The following is a 21,061-nucleotide window of genomic DNA, read 5'->3' on the forward strand; positions in this document are numbered from 1 at the left end:
TCTCCTGCCTCAGCCTCTCGAGTAGCTGGGATTAGAGGCGTGCGCCACCGCGCCCGGCTAATTTTTGTGTTTTTAGTGGACATGGGGTTTCATCACGTTGGCCAGGCTGGTGTTGAACTCCTGACCTCAGGTGATTCATCCACCTTGGCCTCCCAGAGTGCTGGGATTACAGGCATGAGCCACCGTGCCCAGCCTAGTTTGGTTTTTTGAGACAGGGTCTTGCTCTGTCACCCTGGCTGGAGTGCAGTGGTGTGATCACAGCTTACTGCAGTCCTGACCTTCCCATGTTCAGGTGATTCTCCCACCTCAGCCTCCTGAGTAGCTGTGACTAAAGGCATGGGATACCACATCTGGCTAATTTTTTTATGTTTCTAGAGACAGGGTCTCTCCATGTTGCCTGTGCTGGTCTCGAACTCCTGGGCTCAAGTGATCCTCCCATCTCAGCTTCCCAAAGAGCTGGGACTACAGCTCACATGCCCAGCCCTTCTTTATCATGAATGCAGGGGTCATCTGAAGACAGAGCAGGCTGAGTTTGGAGTGGGATGGATGGGGCGGGAGACGTAAGACCAAGCTGTGGTGGCTGGAGGCTGGATGAGGGGCACGGTGATGACAAGCAAGGCCACCTCCTACCACTGAGTGAAAGGCGAAGGCTGGGCCTCCTGTTCTCAGGTGGTAGCTGCCAAGCAGGGGCCCGAGTCTGCCGGCCTCTGGGCACGGAGCTTACCATTGCAGAGACCCTCAATCCAAGCCATATGGGCAGCCAGGGGCCCTGGAGGCAGCGCGTGCTGGCAGGTGCGGGGACGGAGGGGCTGCTGAGAAAATGCCTCTTGGACCTTTGGCTATAAGAGAAATGTCACGGGCCGGGCGCGGTGGCTCAAGCCTGTAATCCCAGCACTTTGGGAGGCCGAGACGGGCGGATCACGAGGTCAGGAGATCGAGACCATCCTGGCTAACACGGTGAAACCCAGTCTCTACTAAAAATACAAAAAACTAGCCCGGCGAGGTGGTGGGTGCCTGTAGTCCCAGCTACTCGGGAGGCTGAGGCAGGAGAATGGCGTAAACCCGGGAGGCGGAGCTTGCAGTGAGCTGAGATCCGGCCACTGCACTCCAGCCTGGGCGACAAAGCGAGACTCCGTCTCAAAAAAAAAAAAAAAAAAAGAGAAATGTCACTGCCGTGTCAGAACACACAGACTTAAAGACACAATGCTTGGCCAGGCACAGTGGCTCACGGCTGTAATCCCAGCACTTTGGGAGGCCGAGGCAGGTGGATCACTTGAGGTTAGAAATTTGAGACCAGCCTGGCCAATGTAGTAAAACCCTGTCTACTGAAAATACAAAAATTAGCCAGGCATGGTGGCGGGCCCTGTAATCCCAGCTACTTGGGAAGGTAGGGCAGGAAAATCACTTGAACCTGGGTGGAGGAGGTTGCAGTGAGCTGAGGTCATGCCACTGCACTCCAGTCTGGGCAACAGAGTGATACGTCGTCTCAAAAAAAAAAAAAAAAAAAAAAAAAGGACACAATGCTCTTTACCTAGAAAACCATCGAGTCAGAAACCATGCGGACGAGCGAGGTGCTACGGAAGAAGCTTGGGGAGCTGACGGGCACCGTGAAGGAGGTAACAGTGCCATGCCTGCCTGGAGCTGCTGGGGCCATCAAAGTCCCCCAGCCGCTGGAGGCTGGAGGAAGAGTGGGATCCTGGGTGGGGGCGGCTTGGCAGCAGTGGGTGGCATGGGGCGTGCTGCCACCCTCATGAAGGTTTCAGGAGTTCTGGGCACACGCAGGGTGAGGTCAGACTGGGAACCTTGCATGACAGTTGACCCAGTAAGTCGGCAGTAGTAAGTGCTACTAGCCAGGACTCGAGGAGAACATGAAAATGTTTTTCCTGCCTAAAAATAGGAGGGGAGGGGCCGCTTCCACCGCCTCCCGAGGGTAGAGGCAGGAGCGAGGATTCCTGGGGTGCTGCGGGCTCTCCTCTGTTGCCTGTTCTGTCCAACTTTGTCCAGCATGGGGCGCCCTGCCCTTCTTTCCCTGGGATCCCCTCCTTGGGAATCCTTGCTGCCACGCAGTTCCCGGGTCTCCAGAGGACTCCTCCCCATTTTGGAGAGGGGTCAGTTGACCCAGCGTCTCAGTCAGAGCCCAGGGGCCAGCACCCCGGAAGCCATGGTGGTGTTCTCACGGCTCTGGGGGTTCCGCGCACCACAGGAGCACAGAAGGCCTCTGCCGGCCTCAGGGAGCCAGATCTGCCCTTCTCTCTGGCAGGAATTAATTCCTTCTGCCCACCCCCTGCCCCCGGGGCCGGTGCCAATGCCCCCTCTCTGTGTCTGTCTCAGTAGAGCCTTCATGAAGTCAGTAAAAGTGATCTGGGCCGGAAAATCAAGGAGGGTGTGGAAGAAGCAGCCAAGACAGCCAAGCAGTCAGCCGAGTCGGTATCCAAAGGTGGGGAGAAGCTGGGCAGGACGGCGGCCTTCAGAGCCCTCTCCCAGGTGAGCCCAGGCCTGGGCCAGGGCGTGCAGCCTGGGGCGGCTGAACCCCAGACACCCACCCCAGCCCCGCTGTGCCTCCCTCGCAGGGGGTGGAGTCGGTGAAGAAGGAAATTGACGACAGCGTCCTGGGGCAGACCGGGCCCTACCGGAGGCCCCAGCGACTCCGGAAGAGAACGGAGTTTGCGGGAGAGAAGTTCAAGGAGGAGAAAGTGTTTGAGCCAAATGAGTAGGTGCCAGCCTGTGGCCCTCGCTGCCCCCATTTTGGGCAGCTTTCACTGCTGTCTATTTCGGGCGCCCACCAATGGTTCCCTCCTGGGTCCGTTTCTTGAGTTTGCCTTTTGCCCAAGGTTCCCGGTTCCCTCGAATTTGAGGGTGAGAGGTAAGGGCGGGGTCCTCAGAGCCCCTAGGTTTGAGGTCTCAGCTGCCTGCTGTCCTCTGCTGCCCCTCCCTGCAGCCACAGGAGGGCACAGGGTGGCCCCGGCGCCGCCGCTCACCCCAGCGCCCACTCTCTTCCCCAGGGAGGCCCTGGGGGTCGTGCTGCACAAGGACTCCAAGTGGTACCAGCAGTGGAAGGACTTCAAGGAGAACAACGTGGTGTTTAACCGTGAGTGCGGGTGTCTCGGAGGGCAGGTGACCGTGTCCCGGGCAGTCGGCGGACCGCAGGGTGATCCTGCATTGGGCACAAGACAGAGCCCCGTTTTGCAGAGGAGGAGGCCAGGGTCAGAGTGGGCCGGTCACTTCTTTGCGGTCACCTGATGGTGCGGTGTACATTCTGCCGCCAGAAGCCAGGCGCTCCCTCATAAGCACAGTCAGGGCCCCGAAATGAGCCGCAGGTCCCTGTCCCTTGTCCTGTGCGGACTGCTAGAGGCCTGTGTTTCCTTTGTAGTGAAAGCAACAGCCAGCAGGGTGGCGGCCCATAACTTACACAGCCCCGCTAGGGCCGCAGCTGAGGTGCCTCTGCGCCTGGCCAGGTAGGTGGGCAGGCAGCGGTCCCCAAGCACAGATGAGGATGCAGGCCCACAGCCGTCCCCTCCCTGACCCCACCCGTCAGGGTGGATCCCGCAGGGGCCACAGAGAGCCCCTGGAAGCTGTGAGGGAGGGCCGTGTTTCTGGAAGGGGCCCCTTCTCCAGCACCTGCCCTGTCATCCACAGGGTTCTTCGAGATGAAGATGAAGTATGATGAAAGTGACAACGCGTTCATCCGGGCATCCCGGGCCCTTACGGACAAGGTCACCGACTTGCTGGGTGAGTGAGTCATCCCCGGACCCCGAAGGCTGGTGGTGGGGTGGGGTCCCTGGCCCTCCCTAAACTCCCGGCTCCGCTCCCTGCAGGGGGCCTGTTCTCCAAGACAGAGATGTCGGAGGTGCTCACAGAGATCCTCCGGGTGGACCCAGCCTTTGACAAGGACCGGTTTCTGAAGCAGTGCGAGAACGACATCATCCCCAATGTCCTGGAGGTGGGTGCCGCGCCCCCAGGAACCCTCCCAGGTGGCAGGTCCTGGCTCCACCACCTCCCCTGCCCCAGCCGGCACCCTGGGTGCTGCCAGGGAACTCCGCTGCCGAGGCTGTTTTCTGAGGAGGCTGGTTGCACACGGGCTCCTGCCTGGCTGCAGCTGCCCCAGAGCTATGCCCGAAGCCCTTCCTGGGCCTTCCTGGCACCTCCAGTGCCTCCAGGTGCCGTTTCCCTCACTCCTCCTGCCTGAGGCTTTTGTTCCCTTGAGGTTGCTGGGAGCAGCTGCTGGAGTCTAGGGTTTATTTCAGGTGCCTGGAGCCCCTCGCCCCTTGGGAGAAGTGGGCGTCCGTCCTCAGACATCAGAGCTGGCCCCAGGCCACCTCTGACCCAGACCTGCAGCCAAGGGGGTTCCCTCACGGTGCCGTCCCTGGCAACCAGACCCTCGTTGGGCTTATAGATGAGGGTATCTTGCTCAGGGTCATGCTGCAGCCCGCCCCCTACAAGCCTCTCCCTGAGGTCGGCGGCCTCTTGTCTTCCCTGCTGCTTCTGCCTCTCTGCAGCCCCCAGGATGCGGGAGGAGCCTGGACACCTTCGGCCCAGTCGGGCCAGGCCTCTGGAAGGCCGTTCATGGGACTCTCCATCCTCGGCCCCGCTGGCCGCCGCCCAACGTCCCCTTCCTCCTCCAGTTTCCCGTATCCTTCCCGCCACTTCAGGCAGGGCTGGGAGGCGGTGCAGATGGGCGCCATGCCCCAGAACAGCAGCCTGAGCACCGCGGCGCCTTCCGGGCTGGGTGGTGGGAGCCGAGTGTTCTGGCCACCCGCCCCCTGCCGCTCACAGTTTTCACCACCAGCATCCGGCGCCTTCCCGCTCTTCTCCCCGCTTCAGGCGCCTCCCTCCCCCGCATCGGATCCGGCCCAGGCTCTGGGATGCTGTGGAAGCCGCTCCCAGCCCAGTCCCGCCCCCTGCAGCCCACCCTTCCTCTCGCTGCCCCCAGCCGTTAGGAGGCAGCCGGTCCCATGGTGGGCCTTGCAGTCCGAAACGTGGTCCCGCGGGGGACAGAGGACATGGGCTCACTGCGGGAACCGGAGTGTGGGTCCTCATCTCCCTGGCTCGGATTCCTGACCAGGCTGAAAGCTGGGTCCCCAGCCAGACCCCCGGTTCCACGGGGTCCCCCCCGGGTGCCTCCTGGGTGGTCATCCGCAGGCTGCCCTCCGCCTGTGCCCAGGCCAGAGCCAGGCACTCACACCAGCAGGGACGGGCCTGGGGAGGGACACCCAGTGCCATAGCTTCACCTGTGCCCCACAGGTGGCAGCTGGGGGTGTCCAAGGAAACCCCCCGCACCACTGGAGAATGTTCCTAGGACCTCGCCTGCCGCCTGAAAAGCCCACTCTTGTTCTGGTGCTTATTTTCCCCTTCCTTTTTAGGCCATGATTTCTGGAGAGCTTGACATTCTCAAAGACTGGTGCTATGAAGCTGTGAGTACTTCCTTTTTTTTTTTTTTTTAAGGCCTAAAAAATCACCATGGAGAAGTTCCATTTCGGTGGCTCCGTTAGGGTAGCTCCCGACAGGCAGGACCTGGGCTCCTGGTGGGGGGATCCTCACGTCTCACCCTCCGAGAGCCTGACACCGCCCGCCCCGACCTTCCATTCCTCAGCGTGTTACACATCTGGGCTCTCAGGCTGGACACCGGGTCACCCGCCAGTCCTTTGCTCCCAGACTGTAAACTCGGTTAGGGAGAATCCTTCTCTGGGCTGGTGTCTAAGAGATGGCTGGCTGGGGGTGTCCCCTGGGCCTGTGAAAGATCACAAAGCCGCCAATTTTACTGGGCCTTTTTTTTTTCCTCCAATCTTAAAATAATTTTGGTTAGGTCTGGGCCACCCCATGCCTTCAATCCCAGCAGCCCAAGGCGTTTGAGCCCAGGCATTCAAGACTAGCCTGGGAAACAGCAAGATGTCGTCTCTACAAAAAAAATTTTAAATGAGCCAAGTGGCCAGGCACAGCAACTCACGCCTGTAATCCCAGCACTTTGGGAGGCTGAGGCAGGCGGATCACTTGAGGTCAGGAGTTCGAGACCAGCCTGGGCAACATGGTGAAACCCCATCTCTACTAAAATAAAAAATTAGCCAGGCATGCTGGTGCACATCTGTAATCCCAGCTACTGGGGAGGCTGAGGCAGTAGAATTGCTTAAATCCAGGAGGTGGAGGTTGCAGTGAGCCAAGGTCGTGCCACTGTACTTTAGCCTGGCCAACAGAGCAAGATTCTGTCTCCAAAAAAGAAAAAAATGAGCCAAGCGTGGTGGCAGGCACCTGTTGTCCCATCTATTAGAGAGGCTGAGGTGGGAGGATCACTTGAGCCCAGGAGGTCAAGGCTGCAGTGAGTCATCGCACCACAGCACTCCAGCCTGGGCGACAGAGCAAGATACTGTCACTAAGGAAATGATAGGCCGGGCGTGTTGGCTCACGCCTGTAGTCCCAGCACTTTGGGAGGCTGAGGTGGGCATATCGCCTGAGGTCAGGAGTTCCAGACCAGTCTGGCCCACATGGTGAAACCCCATCTCTACTAAAAATACAAAAATTAGCCAGGCCTGGTGTTGGACACCTGTAGTCCCAGCTACTCAGGAGGCTGAGGCAAGAGAACTGCTTGAACCCAGGAGGCAGAGGTTGCAGTGAGCCGAGATTGCGCCACTGCACTCCAGCCTGGGTGACAGAGCGAGACTGTCTGGAAAAAAAATACAAAGGAAATAATAATTTTAGTGAAAGAGAGTCCCAGGAGAGGCGATTGCAGCCGTGAAGCAAAATGAGGTCTTCAGGGGCCTGACTGCCCTGTTTCTGATGGCTGCAGTGGCCTGGGGTGCATGCTGGGGCAGGGGGTCAGGGAGAGTGTGGGTCTCCCACATGACTGTGGGGGCTGGGAGCCAAGTGGGGTTTGAAGGCGTCACCCACCCCACTTCCCAGGCCAGAGCAGAGTACTGTGCTCACCTCCCAGGAGTCGTGAGAATGAAGTGTGATCACAGAAACCAGGGCAGTGCTGGCCTCGGGCCAGAGGGAACCCGCAGAGGTAACCCTGGTAACCAAACAGCCCCTGGAAGGGTGGGGGGAGCTTTCATCGGTGACCCGGGGCCGCCACCTATGGGGGCGCAGGTGAGGTTATGGCACTGGGTGCCCCGCCCCAGGCCCTGGGGAGCCTCCAGGGCATGCCAAGTTTCCCGGACCCATTAGCTGCCCTCACGACACGATCCTGAAACATAGATCCAAACAAAACATCGATGGTCTTCCCACACAGGAAGGAGCTGTGTGTCCTGATGAGGCCCCAATTGCTTCTCGGAGTCAAAGCTTGGGGTTCGGGGGCCACCAGCAGCACCGCGTACCTGGGGTCCGGTCCAGCTGTCTGCCCCATCCCTGGCAGCCTCCCTATCCCTGCCCCAGTCCATCCCCGTGGGGCTCCCAGCTTCCGTCTCCTCAGGCCACCTCATCTCACCCTATTCGCTCCCCGACCTATGTGTTTCTTTCCCCGGCTGCTTCGTATTCAGCGATCCAGAATCTTTCTTGGCTGATTCTATTCTGCACCCAGCTCATAAACAACTTGGGAAAGGCAGAGGAGAAGATGTCAGGTTTTCTTTTTCAATACTCCCCTGCATGGTGACTAATCCAGCAGGCATTTATGAGTTGCGATGTAGATTTTTTTTTTTTTTTTGGTGTTTTTTTTTGTTTTGGTGTTTTTTGTTTTTTTTTTGGTTTTTTGTTTTGTTTTTACCTTGGGACCATTGCGCCACAGCTGGCTCGCTTTGCCGGGGAGCTGCTGGTGCCCTGGAAACAGCTGAAGCTCCAGCCACATCCACAGAAGTGTTTTTAAAGTGTCACCTTTAAGAAACCGAACAAGTAGGATTGGCTCTGGGTTTTTTTTTTCCTCCCCTCCGCGGATCAGTCATTTCCATAAAAAGTAGATGCTATCGGAACATCTCATGGTTTCATGCCAAGCCCAGAGAAACCTCCAGTGAAAACGTGTCTTGGGGGCTGCTTCCTGTGCCTGGCACAGGCGCAAGGGGGTTGAGGGTGACACTGGGGGCTGGTCAGTGACAGAGGCAGCCTCGGGCTGAGGACAGATCCTAGAAGAGGCGTTTGATCTCAGGCCAAGATTCAGAGTGTGGTGAATATGGAAGTATTAAAGATCAGCCAAGGGGCCGCCAGCTTAGCTCTGGGAGTGGATTTGGGATTTTGTTCCAAGAGAATCACCCACTTTGCTGATTAATCCTGTTTTCATTGGGTCATCTGGATAGAGTGTGGTTCCCAGGAGAGGGAAATGTGTGATCTGGGCCAGTAAGTGGGTGGCACCTGCCTTCCCACTTGGACTTGGGTTCTTGGCCTCTGCCATTGCTGGCTGGCGGCAGGGCGCCAGGGCATGTGGGCAGCGGCTCTGTGTGGCGTGGCGCCTGTCCTGGCGGCATCACGCAGACGTGTCGGCCTCTCATTGCAGACTTACAGCCAGCTGGCCTACCCCATCCAGCAGGCCAAGGCGCTGGGTCTCCAGTTCCATTCTCGCATCCTAGACATTGACAACATTGACGTAAGCACCTCTCTCAGTAGGGGCCCGGGCCACCATCGGGGGTGGGAACTATGGCCCAGACAGGGCCCAGGAGGTGGCCTTGCCAGGGGCTGGGGGCCATGTGCTGATCCGAGAGGTCTTGGGCTTGTCCCAGGGGAGGGTCTCAAGGGAGGCCTGGGCCTGGTCTGAGAGGCAGGGCCCACGGGGAGGGCCTGGTGCTGGAGCCTTCTCCCAGCAGGGCCGTCCTCTGAGGCCCACCCCTCTCGGCCCCTCTGCAGCTGGCCATGGGCAAGATGATGGAGCCAGGGCCGGTGCTCATCATCACTTTCCAGGCGCAGCTGGTGATGGTGGTCCGGAACCCTAAAGGCGAGGTGGTGGAGGGCGACCCGGTGAGTGCAGAGCGGGACGGGGCGGGCAGACGGCACCGCCTGTCCCCAAGATCTGTGTGTGGCCATCCGGCAGGGACCCCAGCTCAGAGCCCCGAAGCCCTGGGACTGGGTGGGGATGCGGAGAAACTCCTGGGCCAGAGTTTGGGGTTGAGGGAGGTTGGAGACCAGCAGACCTGTCTTTTTTTTTTTTTTTTTTACTGAGGCCTGAGTGGTTCCTGAATCTAGGCAATTGTGCTGGCCTCTGCTCCCAGCCCCCCGGGGAGGTTGCCGGTGGCTCCTGCCCCACAGAGCCTGGCCCCTCCCAGAGCCGCCTGGGTTGTCTCACCCCTCTCAACGGCACCCTTCCCACCCCACCCTGCAGGACAAGGTGCTGCGGATGCTGTACGTGTGGGCGCTCTGCCGAGACCAGGACGAGCTCAACCCCTACGCCGCCTGGCGGCTCCTGGACATCTCAGCCTCCAGCACCGAGCAGATCCTCTGAGTGCGGTGCCACAGCCAGGGACCCCCGGGCTGGGTCGTCAGGCACCACGACACCCCCTGCAGCAACTCCAGACCTCTGGGAACAAGACTGCGGGCTCTGCCCCCAGCTCTGCCAGAAGAGCTGCAAGACCAGCTGGCCAGGGAGGGGACAACGGGCTGCTGCAGGTGCCTGGCAGCTGGAGACACTCCCCCCAGGGCCGGCCCCTGCCCTGTTGCTCTGCCCTGCAGGGGTCCCGGTGCCTGGTCACCTGGGGTGCACACAGGCCACCCAGTGCCAAGAGGCCCCAGGGCCCAGGGACTCCCTCCACAGCAGGATGGGACCCGGGACCTACTGCTCAGTGGCCCGCTGGCCACGTCAGCTAAGCCACTTTAGGTCCATTTTTTATTTTAACAGTGCTCTTCCATTCTGTGCGTAAGCCCGAGATTTGGAAAGAATAAAACCGAATTGCAGAAGAGCAGCTCCGGAGTCTGAAGTGTCTTCTCTGGCGCGGGAGTGGCCGGGGCGAGGGTGGGGGTGGGAGCGGGCGGCTGCTCTGGGAGGCGGTCAAGGTCGAGCGAGGAACTGCAGCCGCAGTGGGTGGACGCCTTGCCCAGGGCTGGACCCTGGGTTGGAAGACAAGGCCCGTGACAGACAAAACTAGGGGGACTTACTCATCCCAGTGACCTGCCTGGGCTCTCTGAGGATTGAGGTCCCCAGGGCCAGGGGAGCTTGAGTGCCCATATGAGTGTTTTAGGGACACTGAGGTCCCCCCACAAACGGAGTCTGGAGTGGGGTCTATCACAGAGGAGAATGCAGGCACAGGGCAGGCTGAGGGGGCCGAGGTGCCAGTGGAGGTGGGAGTGGCAGCTGCCCACGCCCTGGCGAGGTCTTGAGTGCTCGCGGGTCCCCGGGGCTGGAGCTCCGTCCTCCCGCAGGCCCGGGCGGGGTCGCGGGCTCGCGCGCCGCTCCCTGCGCAGCCTCCGCCCCCCGCAGCCCCGCCCCCGTCGCCATGGGAACAGCCGCGGCGGCCCGGCTCGCGCGCTGCTCGCCTGCCTCGGTCTCCGCCGCTCCAGGGGCGGGTGGGGTGGGCTGAGTCGGAGCCCGGGCCGCCGCCGCCGCTGCCGAGGAGAGGCCGAACGCGGAGCCGGCGCCGGGGTCCCGGAGAGAGCGCGGCCGCCGGGCGGTCGGTCCCCGTCCGGGTCGAAGCCAGGGTGAGGGGCGCGCCGGGGCGGGGGCGGTGGGGGAGGGGGTCCCGGGACGCCGAGAACAAAGGGAGCGGGGGGCAGGGGCCGCGGGGACCGTCCCCACGCCGCGCACCCGGGCCGCGACCGGTCGTTCGCACCTGTTGTGTGCGGCCCGGGCCGGGCCGGCTCCCTTTCCCGGCTCTCCGCGCCCCCACCTGCGCGCACGGCCAGAGTTGGGTCCCCGCGTGCTGGTGGCGGCGATCCGGCGGGCCAGGCATGGGCGTAGCCCGGGGACCGAGGCGCGGGTGGGGGATGGGGTCGGGCACGGTAAAGGGGGCGGCGGCGGCGGCGGGAGGGGGCGAAGCGGAGGAGGCGCGGGAGGGAGGGCGCAGCCTCATCCCAGGCGCCCCGGGCGGGTCCCCTCCTCCGCAGGGCGCGCGGCGATGTGAGCCATGAGCGCGACGTGGACGCTGTCGCCGGAGCCCCTGCCGCCGTCGACGGGCCCCCCGGTGGGCGCGGGCCTGGATGCGGAGCAGCGCACAGTGTTCGCCTTCGTGCTCTGCCTGCTCGTGGTGCTGGTGCTGTTGATGGTGCGCTGCGTGCGCATCCTGCTCGACCCCTACAGCCGCATGCCCGCCTCGTCCTGGACCGACCACAAGGAGGCGCTCGAGCGCGGGCAGTTCGACTACGCGTTGGTGTGAGGGGCGCGGCGCCCCCCAGCCGGCCCTGCACTGGGTCTCCGAGGGTCGGCCCTGCGGGGGGCGCCGCGGGGCCAGGACTGCGTTCAGGATCCCGCCTCGGAGCTCCCTGCCCCGGGTAGAGGGGGAGGGAGTTGGGAGAAGCCCAGCCGTTCCCCCTCGAGACCCCTCCCATGTCCCCTCCTGGCCTGGCCGGAACCCCACCTCGTGCCTTTATCCGCCCTGTCCCTTCCTCTCTGCGCATCTCACCCGCCCGGCTGGCCCCCGCCCCCCGCCCCCCGCCTCTGAATCCCAGGAGGGAGGAGGACCCCCGCACCGCCCCCTCCCTAGCGTGTAAGTGGCTCTGCTATTGTGCTTTCCTGGAAGTGGGGACCCCCTTGTCCCTCCTCCCTCCCCTGTTGTCTGGCCGTCGTCAACCCCACCTTGACTGAGTGTTGAGCCCGTCCTTGGGCTCTGGCCCTGCGGGGCAGGCTCTCTCGGGCCCACGGGGCAGACGCTGCATACCAATTTGCCCTGCATCGCCTGTCCCGGAGACGGAGCCCGAAGGCCTGCCATGGCGGCTGTGTCGAGGATGCGTGGCTCCTGCCGTGGCGGGAGAGTGTGGGCAGGATCATTACTGCCCCCAACCCGGGCCCCTGGACAGGTCAGCGCGCCCTGCCCCGGTGCCCACCGCTGCCCCCCATCCGCCCTCCTGCCACTTCCCGCCGACTCCCCTGCCGTGCCTCCCGCAGCCCTCCCATGCCGTTCTACTCCCTGCCTCTGAGCCGAACATGATAATAAAAGCTATTATTGAGCGCTTACTGCATGCCAAGCAGCGTGCTGAGCTGGCACCTCCTGTTTATAGCCTATCTCCTCTTCGGGATGGTGAGAATCAGCCAGGCCCCGTTAGCATCCCAATTCTACAGGCCAGGAGACCGAGGGCCGGCAGCTCCAGTGACTTCCTTGCCCCATAGTCACATGGCTAGAGTCTGGTAGGGCTGGAAGTGGAACCTAGGTCTGGCTTCTGCATGTTTTTAAAGCTTCCCAGGACTGCAAAGACACCAAGATCACAGGCCCTTTCACCGGCTTTGCGGGGCTGATGTGTAACCATCTCGATATCCCCAGCTCCCTCCCTCCCCTCCACACACAATTCTGTTGACCTGGGGAGGCGCTGGGGGTGGTGAGAGAGTCAGCCCTGCGGGGAGCTGGGAGGAACACCCTCCACCAGCCCTGTAGGGAGGCTCCGACGACTGTACCTGCGGCCTAAGCCTCCTCCCCCTGCCCACCACCGTTGGCAGCGTTTGTGAGTCTGGCGTGGTGGAACGGTGACCACGGACGGGGTGGGCTGGCTGCGCTCCAAGGCCCTCCCAGGAGATGTGCAACCCCCGGGGAGCCGTGTGCAGTATGTGTGGGGAGGAATGAGCGTTTCTATAAAAGGAAGGCTGGGTGAACGCAGACTCCCCGAACAGAATTTTACCCACTTGGATTACTAGCTGGGCGTAGGGCGCGGTGCCGTGGGAGGACATCTGCTTCCCTCCCTCGGACCCGACCCCCAGTCCACACCCACAGGGCAGGTGAGGCTGATGGAGGGAGCCCCAAGCGGGGACCCAGCACCCCCAGGGATTTGAGGTCAGCCCTGACTCCAGCGCCCCTCCCTCCCCGCCTTCTAGGAATCCTTGAGGTCCCAAGGATACCCCAGGGGACACATTCCACTCCCACCAGCCTCCTGCCACTTGGGACAGCCCACCCCTTTCTTCCTCTCTCCTCTAGCCCCCTAGCCTGGGGCTTGACTCCTTCCGCCGGGCCACCCCCACTCTGCTGCCTTCTCCCCTCCACCAGTGCCATGTGACTTTGCCCTACTCTGAAACCCATCCCTGACACCTGTCCCCAAGGTACCCTGCCGGCTCTCCCCTTCCCATCCACACTTGTCAGCTCTACAGTAACCCAGGGGCTCCTCACCCCAGGCCTCATCAGACCAGACAGCTGGCAGCTCTCCTCCCTGGCACACACCCCAGCCCTGTGACCCCAAGCTCTGACACTTCAGGGGCCCCACTTCTATCTTTAAGTCACAGGCGAAAGAGAAAGAGAATAATGAGGACTTTATTCATGGTCACAGAATACCCCGGGGAAGGGGAAGGAGCTGGCAGCAGGTAGTAGTATCCACCACTGGTCAGTTGAAGAAAGTGAAGATGAGGTACAGGAAGGGGAAACGTGTGAGAGCGTTTACGGTGTGCAGTGCCAGCTGTGGCCCCCAGCAGACAACAAGGCACAGTGGGGCTTGGGGACTGGGGGAGGCCAGCCCTGTCCGCCTGTCCTGGAGGTCGGGAGGCTTGTGAGTGGAGTCCCGTAACCCCCACCGAACCCCCGTACAACGGGGGTTCCATTTCTGAAACCCCCAAAGTGTGGGGCGTCTCAGAGGCCCCACAGCTGAGCGTCATCTCAGGGACATTCCCACACGACGGGATCCTCAGAAAGAGCCAGTGCCAGCCGAGCAGAAGCGAGGGCCAGGGCAGGGGGCCTGGTGTGCCTCCTGCCCGCCATGCCCCTCACCTGGCAGGGGTGGCTGCCCGACCCAGAAGCTCCAGGGGCACCAGGAATGGGTTCAGGGGACAGATCCCAGCTGCTTGCCAGGACGATTTCAATTCGCTGGGCTCGGCCTTCTTGGTGGCTGGGGGGGTCTCCTCTGGTGCCTTGGAGCCAGCCCCGTCCCCCTCGGCAGCAGGCCCCAGGCTCCCTCCAGCGGGGCTGGGCTGGGGGGCTGTCAGACGTAAGTACGTCTCCGTCATATGCTCAACCAAGGCTGTGCAGGGCAGGAGGGGCAGCTCCTCTGGAAGTGACATGAGCAGGTCGAGGACCACAGCCGACTCTAGTGACGGATGGAGGGGAGGGGTAAGGAGACACCCTTACCTGCCGCCAGGGACCCCGATCCCTCTGCCTCTGCGCCCCCCCTCATCCTTCTCACCAGCTGCTGAGAGCTCAGGGCTGCGGCCACTTCGGGAGAGAGAGGACAAGTACTTGTAGATCTTCTCAAAGTCCACAGCGAAGTCGTCTTCAGTGGAGGGACCAGCCGAGGACGCAGGTTTCTCAGGGGCAGGGTCAGAAGTCTCGGGGGTGGAGCTAGGTGCCTTGGGGGCGGAGCTAGGTATCTCAGGGGCAGAGTCGTCCTGCCCTCCAGGGGCGCTCAGGAGCAGCGGCTTTCCACGGGCCTGCGTGGGCTTGGGGGGCTTGGAGTGCAGGAGGGTGACCGGTTCCGTGGCCGCGATGGTGAGCACCTGGCAGGCAGAACGATCAGGGAGTAAGGGAAGCTAGAAAGTCCTCTCACCGTCTACACATTCCCCCATCCTCTCGGCCACCCTAAGATGCTGCTCAGACAGGAGATGGCCTCAGAGCCAGGGACACTGAGGCTCGAGGTGTCCAGTGACTGCTGGAGGCCACAGAGCTGGCAACAGGAAGGGCCCAGGGCCCAGGTTCACATGATTTGGCCCAGTGACCCTGTCCTCTGGGACGCCCCGACCTGCCTTGGGGGATGGCCGTACCTGCGAGAAAGCCACTGCCAGGGCTTCCTCCAGTGGCCCTGTTATCTTCTCAGCCAGATCCGTCCAGACCTGAGTGAAGCCAGAGGTACAAGGTCAGCCCAGGGATCAGCCTGCAAGGGCCCCCCCAAGCCCTGCCCCTCCTGGGGATCCCCTAATCAGGTTATCCTCCACAACTCCCACCTACGCACCAGGGACCTGCCCTGGACAGCCTCGCCCTGTTCATCTGCCTCACCTCTATGGGGGCTGGGGGCTGTGCCTCCCGGCGCCTTGGTCCCTGAAGGCCACCCGGATGCACCTTTTGAATGGCCTCCCGGGCTACGCGGCCCTTGAGCTGCTGGAGGAAGACCCGGATCTAGAAAGGAAAGAGGAGGAGGCCGAATGAGGCTTCTATGAGCTCAGGGTTGCAGCAGAGAAGCCAAAGCCCGCTCCCTTGCCTGCTCTGGGCCCCGCTACTGCGCCTTAGTCTCCTGCTAGCCCGGTGTTAGGAGTCCCAGTGACCGCCAAGGCCCCTACCCCATCCAGAGTCTGACCAGCTACCTAAGGAAGGTGTAAGGCCCAGACCAGTTCCGGCTCCTTCACGCAGCCCAGGGCCCAACCCTATGCTGGCTACTACCCCGTTCAACTCCCTTCTTCGTCCCCTCTTCCCCATTCCCTGACTCTCACTTCAAGCTCGTATCCTGTCCAACAGCATGCGTTGCTTTTCAAGACTGCCCTCGGCTGCATCTTACTCCCAGTTCATTCCGCCCGTTTCGCCCTCGCCCCACCCACGCATTACTCCGAAGCTCGCCCCGCCTTTAAAGCTTGCACTCATCCCACCCACGCCCCGCCCACGCCTTACTCCCAAAATGGCCCCGCCCTTAAGTCTTGCTCTTATCCCGCCCAAGCCCCGCCCCCAGACTCGCCCTGCCCCTCAAACCACTCACCCACTCTCCAACCCTCAGCGGCACGCACGCCCCGCCCCCAGAATCGCCCCGCCCCTCCGCTTCACTTATGCCCCGCCCACGTCTTGCTCCCAAGCTCGCCCCGCCCCTAGGCCTTGTTCTCTTCCCGCCCACGCCCCGCCCCTCACCCAGCCCAGGCTCACCCACTAACGCCCCGCCCCTCAGCCCTACGCCACAGCTCCGCTCGCTTACATTCCTGGCCCCGCCCCGCCGGCTCCTGCCGCAGCCCCGCCCACTCTACGCCCTACCCTAGCCCCGTCTCCAGCCTGGTTTTGGTCCGGAGAACCGCATCTCACCTCAGCCTCGCTCCGGCCCTGCAGCTCCCGGGCCAGCTCGGCGGCGTCCGGCTCCGGCTGGCCCTGCCGCGCCTGCAGGAGTCTCACTAGCTGCCGCTTCTCGCGAGCGCTCCAGGTCGTGGGACCGGTCACCTCGCCCAGATAGCGCGCCGGGGCCGCTCGCCGCCTGGGAGGTGGCTTCATGCCGGTCAGAAAGACGCAGGCGCTGTAAGGCAGGTCTCCGGCGGGCGGAGCTACGGGGGCCGCCGAGGCCAGAAAGCACCACGCGGAGGCGGACGCACGTGGGGATGTGGCTCCGCCTTTGCAGGCCTGGGGACCCGCCCCAATGGAAGTGAAGGGGGGGGGATCAGCACTGGAACTGGGGCGGGGCCAAGGAGACCCTCAGCCTGCACTTTATCTCATTTATGAAGTGGGGACGACACCTTGGATCTCGTGCCCTCCTTCTATTGCTGGACTAACTCATGAAGCTACTACTGTGTACTTTGCTTCTCGCAGAGGGGTGGGTTCTGGCTGAAAGGTCAAGTCCGAAGATCCAGTCGTGGTCAAGAAGCTGGGCTCTGGGGTCAGACAGGCCTGGGGACTTTGGGCAAGTGATTTAGCCTTGCCTAGCCTCAGTTTCCTCCTCTGTAGCCTGGGGCTGATAGTCCCACTCTTGCCTGTATAAGGCAAGAGAGATTTAAGGAGCTCTAGACTAGACTGAAAATCTAAGAGGAGACTGGAGCAGGAGTAGACCGGAGCAGAGGCAGAAGATCGAGGCCGAGCAAGGGCAGGGTCCGGGCGGGGGTAGTGGAGAGCAGAGAAGGCCTGGCTTGAGGAAGATCGCAGGAGGCAGATGGGCAGTTGTCCGGGTAAGAAGAGGGAGGGGGAGGGTTTATTTTAAACTTACTCTTGTGGGGTTGGGTGTCGCTTTTTTTTTTTTTTTAGGTGGATTTTTGCTCTTGTTGCCCAGGCTGCAGTGCAATGGCGCGATCTCGGCTCAGTGCCACCTCCGCCTCCTGGGTTCAAGCGATTCTCCTGCCTCAGCCTCCCAAGCAGCTGAGATTATAAGCACGCGCCACTACGCCCTAGCTAATTCTTTTTTTGTATTTTTTTTAGTAGGGACGGAGTTTCACCATGTCGGCCAGGCTGGTCTGGAACTCCTGACCTCAAGTGATCCACCCACCTCGGCCTCCCAATGTGCTGAGATTACAGGCGGGAGCCACCGCGCTCGGCCAGGTGTCGCTTTCTGTTTGAGACAAAACGCCCTAGAGTCTCCCATGACCCGGGAGTGCACACGGGTATGCGGGGGTATGGGCCCCGCCCCCAGGCTCCACCCCTCTAAATCAGGATTTCTCAGGAATCCTCCCCAAGTCCTACTCCCAGCTTTCTCCCCAAGCCTCCCCACCCATCTCCCACCCCGCACCTTGCGCGCTCACTGACTGCACCAGAACTTAGCCGGTCAATCCAGAGGTTTATTTTGAGCACAGGTGGGTGGGAGGGACGGGGAGGAGAGAAGCACCGGGGTCGTGGCCCCATCAGGTCCGAGGTCCAGGGAGGCGGGTCCGGTCCTGTTGGTCCTGGTCCCGAAGCGGTAGCTGGGTGTATCTCCGGACCACGTTGGGGGCGCACCATCTCTGGGAGGGGTGGCTGAGGCTCAGCAAGAGAGGGGACGCTACGCGGGCCACCTCCCTTCCCAGCAGACCACTGACCTCTTCCATCGGTCTGTATGCCGGGGTGAGAGTGGGAGCCGGGTCTGAATGCTGAGTTCTCCTCGTGTAATGCCTCTCCCCACCTAATGCTCCTGGCTGGACCCACTGCCTGAGTTCGAATCCAAGCTCCACCCAGTATTGACTTTTGACAAGCTACTTAATTCAGAGAATGCCTCATTTTCTCGTCTCTAAAATGGGGATTATAATAGTGTCCGCCTGGAGGTTAAGGGGATTTAGTTCATAGGCGTAAAACATTGACAACAGCGGGGGGCAGTGGCTCACGCCTGTAATCTCAGCACTTTGGGAGGCCTAAGCGGTAGGATCACCTGAGGTCGGGTGTGCCGGACCAGCCTGACCAACATGGAGAAACCCCATCTCTATTAAAAATACAAAATTAGCCGGGTGTGGTGGCGCATGCCTGTAATCCCAGCTACTCAGGAGGCTGAGGCAGGAGAATCGCTTGAACCCGGGAGGCAGAGGTTGCGGTGAGCCGAGATCGCGCCATTGCACTCCAGCCTGGGCAACAGGAGCGAAACTCCCTCTCAAAAACAAACAAACAAACAAACAAAAACCCCAAAAACCTCAGTGCCTGGCACGAACTAAGCGCTAGGAAGCGTCACTGTCATCTCCTCCCTCCCCCAACTCTATCTCCATACCTACCTTCCTCACTGGGGCCTTCTGGGCTGGGGACCGCTGGGCGAGGCTCTCGCGGGCGGGCCGGGAGCCGGGGGCGCTGGAAGTAGAGGCGAGCTGCAGAAGGGCTGCTGCGCACCACGCCGGGCTAAGCGCGGCCTCTGGGGGCTGTTGCGGGCATCGCGGAGGCAGGCCTAGCTAGGGCTGATCAGGCCCCACAGGCGGGATCGCGTCGCCCCGGGTCCCGACGCGCGGGATTAGACTGGGGGCCCGGCTTGGCGGAGGTGGGTACCTGAGTGCGCGCAGACGAGGCCCAGCCCGGCAGCCAGTGCGGCGCCCAGCACGAAGGCTGCCAACACCAGCGCCACCACTGGCGCGGGTTCCAGGGCCGCAGGGGCCGGCGCGGGAGGCTCAGGGCGCACGGCGCGGCCAGGGACACTCTTGGGCGGCCCTGTGGGAAGAGCCACGCTGACTGGTTCCAGGTCCCAGGTGTCCTTCCCACCCCCTTTGCCGCCCCACGGCTCCCTACGGAGGAGGACTGCGTGCTCACGAGGGGGCGGCCGCGGCACGGTGACCACGATAGGCTGCGTCAGCGTGTGCAGGTGGGGGCCGTCGGCAGCCAGACCCTCGGCGCTGCCACTGCCAGTGCCGGCGCACGCCTCGTCCTGAGGCAGACACTGGGGGAGAGGAAGGTGGGGAAGAGACAGGGACATCAGGGCACCGGGATCGTGGCTCTGGTCCCCAGGGCCCCCAAGAGAGACCTGAGTCCCGCTCTCCACCACAGCCAAGATGGGACCCCTGGAAATCCGGCCCCTTAGGGATCCCTGAGCCCAGCCCCTACTCATACAAGTGGCTAGCCGCCCAGCCCCTAAGGACCCCAAATCCCAGCCCCACAAGATTGCATGGGCCGGGTCTCCCAGCACCTAGCGTGTGAGGCCCAGCACCAAGTTCCCAGAAATGTGTCCCCTGAGTGGTCTTCTACATCCAACCCCCAGCCCTGAAGGATTCTAGAGCTGTCCATGGGGGAACCCAGTGTCCACACTGTCCCCGGAGAAACTGTCGGCAGAGATGGCCCCTCCTCCCCACCTCTCCCCACCTCCAGATCCTCAGACCCCAAGAGTGTCCCCTTTCCACTGCCAGAGTCGCTCGTGCCCAGTCCCCGAAGGACCCCGGCGCCCGGATTCCAAGCTCTGCGCCCGCGCACCCGCGATGGCGGCGGCGGCGTCAGAGGCGCAGGCGCCCGGCGGACTCCCCGGAGGCGGCGGCAGCGGCTCAGCTGGCAGTGCAGGAACTGCACCGAGGCGTTGAAGACCGGGCGCAGGCGGAAGCTGAAACGCGCGGGGCGGGTGGCACCCGGGCTCGGCGGCGGCGGTGGCGGGAAGGCGACAGAGGTGTCGGCGGGGCAGCCCTCGCGCAGCAGAGCCAGGGCGGGCCCCGGGGCCGGGCGTGAGGACGGCGTCACTGAGCAGCGGTGCAGGGCCAGGCCCCAGCGCGGGGAGGGACGGGCCAAGGCCGCCTGGGGAACGGAGGCGCCATCACGGATTGCCCGTCCCCACCGGCCCCCATCCGCCCCTGGTGTCCGCGGGGCCCCCACCTGCACGAACACGCGGCTGTCGGCCGGGACCTCGAGCGGCCCCGCGCGGCGCGGAAAGACGTCCTCTGTGTCAGACAGCTTCAGACTGAAGAGGGGTCTGCGCAGCCAGGGGCCGGGCGCCGCGGGGAACGGGGGTGCTGGCGGGAGGTGGCGGGGGAGGGGGAGGGCGGCCCAGAGAGAAAACGCGCGCTGCCCTTTAGGCCTCTGGGAAAAGTGACCGTACCACCTCGCCCCCGCCGCCGCCTTTGGAAAAGGGATGCAGTTGCGGCGGCGGATTCACCCATGACGGGCTCCCCGCCACGTTCCCCCTGACGGTGATGTGCCCCCGGCAACCCCTGGGACCCGCACAGCCCAGCAGCTGAGCCGGCTGCAGAGCCATGAGCCCCTAGAGAAGCCTCCGAAGCTGGCGAAGGCCTCCCTGGGGCGGAAGAGACGCGGTGAGGAGCACCCGATGGTGGGGTCCGGCTGGGTGAAGTCAGAGCTCCCCCACCTTCCCCAGGGCTGCTCCTGGGGACGCAGCAGGACCGACGGTTCCCCTTTCTAAGGGGACATAGGTGCTGTCACCAACGAGGAAGGGAAGTGAAGAGGATACTTTCCCTAGAGGCTCTCCTGGGCAGAGCCAAAGCCCAGCCAGGCCACCAAGATCTGAGACGCTTCCACCTGTCCAGGCTAAGGCAGCCATGGGGTCCCCTCCCCTCTCCGTGCCCCTACACACACACTGATGTCTGCCTTCAGGAGGTGCTGAGCGGGGTCCCGGTAAAACGGATAATCTCCAAATACGAAAAGATGCCTGCACATCCATTTTCCTTGTTTTCTGAGACAAGGTCTCCCTCTATCGCCCAGGCTGGAGTGCAGTAGTGCGAATACAGCTCACTGCAGCCTCCACCTCCTGGGCTCCAGTCATCCTCCTGCTTCAGCCTCTCCAGTAGCTGTCACCACAGACACTCGCCAACATGGCCATAAGGGTTCTATGTTGCCCAGGCTGGTCTGGAACTCCTGGCCTCAAGCGATCCTCTACCCTCAGCCTCCCTAAGTGCTGGGATTACAGGCATGAGCCCCCTCATCCGTCCCCACATACCCACTTCTGAAGAGTGCCTGGGTAGACTGGCCCTCTCCGTGGCTGCAGGGAGCTTTGCCGAAGTGGGGCTGTGAGCCACCCTTGGGATGGAGGACAGAGACCCCAT

General features: G+C 62.5%; 4 protein-coding genes across 5 annotated transcripts in view; 2 read left to right on the forward strand and 2 right to left on the reverse strand.

Annotated features, from left to right (window-relative positions):
• TIMM44 (translocase of inner mitochondrial membrane 44) overlaps window positions 1-9,806 on the forward strand; it is a 108,293-nt gene extending 98,487 nt beyond the window's left edge. The window contains exons 5-14 of the mRNA XM_050770517.1: window positions 1,536-1,616; window positions 2,335-2,484; window positions 2,571-2,710; window positions 3,003-3,088; window positions 3,637-3,729; window positions 3,816-3,940; window positions 5,361-5,411; window positions 8,411-8,500; window positions 8,758-8,868; window positions 9,230-9,806. Coding sequence (XP_050626474.1) covers window positions 1,536-1,616; window positions 2,335-2,484; window positions 2,571-2,710; window positions 3,003-3,088; window positions 3,637-3,729; window positions 3,816-3,940; window positions 5,361-5,411; window positions 8,411-8,500; window positions 8,758-8,868; window positions 9,230-9,349 — 1,047 coding nt within the window. The 3' untranslated portion in view covers window positions 9,350-9,806. The remainder of the gene's footprint in view (window positions 1-1,535; window positions 1,617-2,334; window positions 2,485-2,570; window positions 2,711-3,002; window positions 3,089-3,636; window positions 3,730-3,815; window positions 3,941-5,360; window positions 5,412-8,410; window positions 8,501-8,757; window positions 8,869-9,229) is intronic.
• A 536-nt stretch (window positions 9,807-10,342) lies between these two features.
• On the forward strand, window positions 10,343-12,010 carry CTXN1 (cortexin 1). The gene is made up of 2 exons (XM_050771005.1): window positions 10,343-10,539; window positions 10,945-12,010. Exon 2 carries the CDS (start codon window positions 10,965-10,967, stop codon window positions 11,211-11,213), a length of 249 nt encoding a protein of 82 aa, XP_050626962.1. The 5' UTR covers window positions 10,343-10,539; window positions 10,945-10,964; the 3' UTR covers window positions 11,214-12,010.
• A 1,253-nt stretch (window positions 12,011-13,263) lies between these two features.
• On the reverse strand, window positions 13,264-16,197 carry SNAPC2 (small nuclear RNA activating complex polypeptide 2). 2 transcript variants are annotated; one of them, XM_050770651.1, is made up of 5 exons: window positions 15,963-16,197; window positions 14,958-15,077; window positions 14,726-14,794; window positions 14,152-14,461; window positions 13,264-14,055 (listed from the first exon to the last, which is right to left on the reverse strand). In XM_050770651.1, exons 1-5 carry the CDS (start codon window positions 16,143-16,145, stop codon window positions 13,736-13,738), a joined length of 1,002 nt encoding a protein of 333 aa, XP_050626608.1. In that variant the 5' UTR covers window positions 16,146-16,197; the 3' UTR covers window positions 13,264-13,735. The 2 variants fall into 2 exon arrangements, with proteins under 2 accessions (XP_050626608.1, XP_050626609.1); XM_050770652.1 differs by lacking the exon at window positions 15,963-16,197 and adding an exon at window positions 15,389-15,571.
• Window positions 16,198-17,384: 1,187 nt separating this feature from the next.
• Window positions 17,385-20,176, reverse strand: TGFBR3L (transforming growth factor beta receptor 3 like). Its single transcript, XM_050771039.1, is given in 7 exon segments — window positions 17,385-17,663; window positions 18,311-18,383; window positions 18,576-18,734; window positions 18,834-18,960; window positions 19,488-19,799; window positions 19,878-20,021; window positions 20,024-20,176. Coding segments are annotated over 6 exon segments (948 nt in total). The 5' UTR covers window positions 20,162-20,176; the 3' UTR covers window positions 17,385-17,663; window positions 18,311-18,315.
• Between the last annotated feature and the right edge of the window lie 885 nt (window positions 20,177-21,061).

The sequence above is a fragment of the Macaca thibetana genome, chromosome 19 (assembly GCF_024542745.1).
Source record: "Macaca thibetana thibetana isolate TM-01 chromosome 19, ASM2454274v1, whole genome shotgun sequence".
Classification (NCBI taxonomy): domain Eukaryota; kingdom Metazoa; phylum Chordata; class Mammalia; order Primates; family Cercopithecidae; genus Macaca; species Macaca thibetana.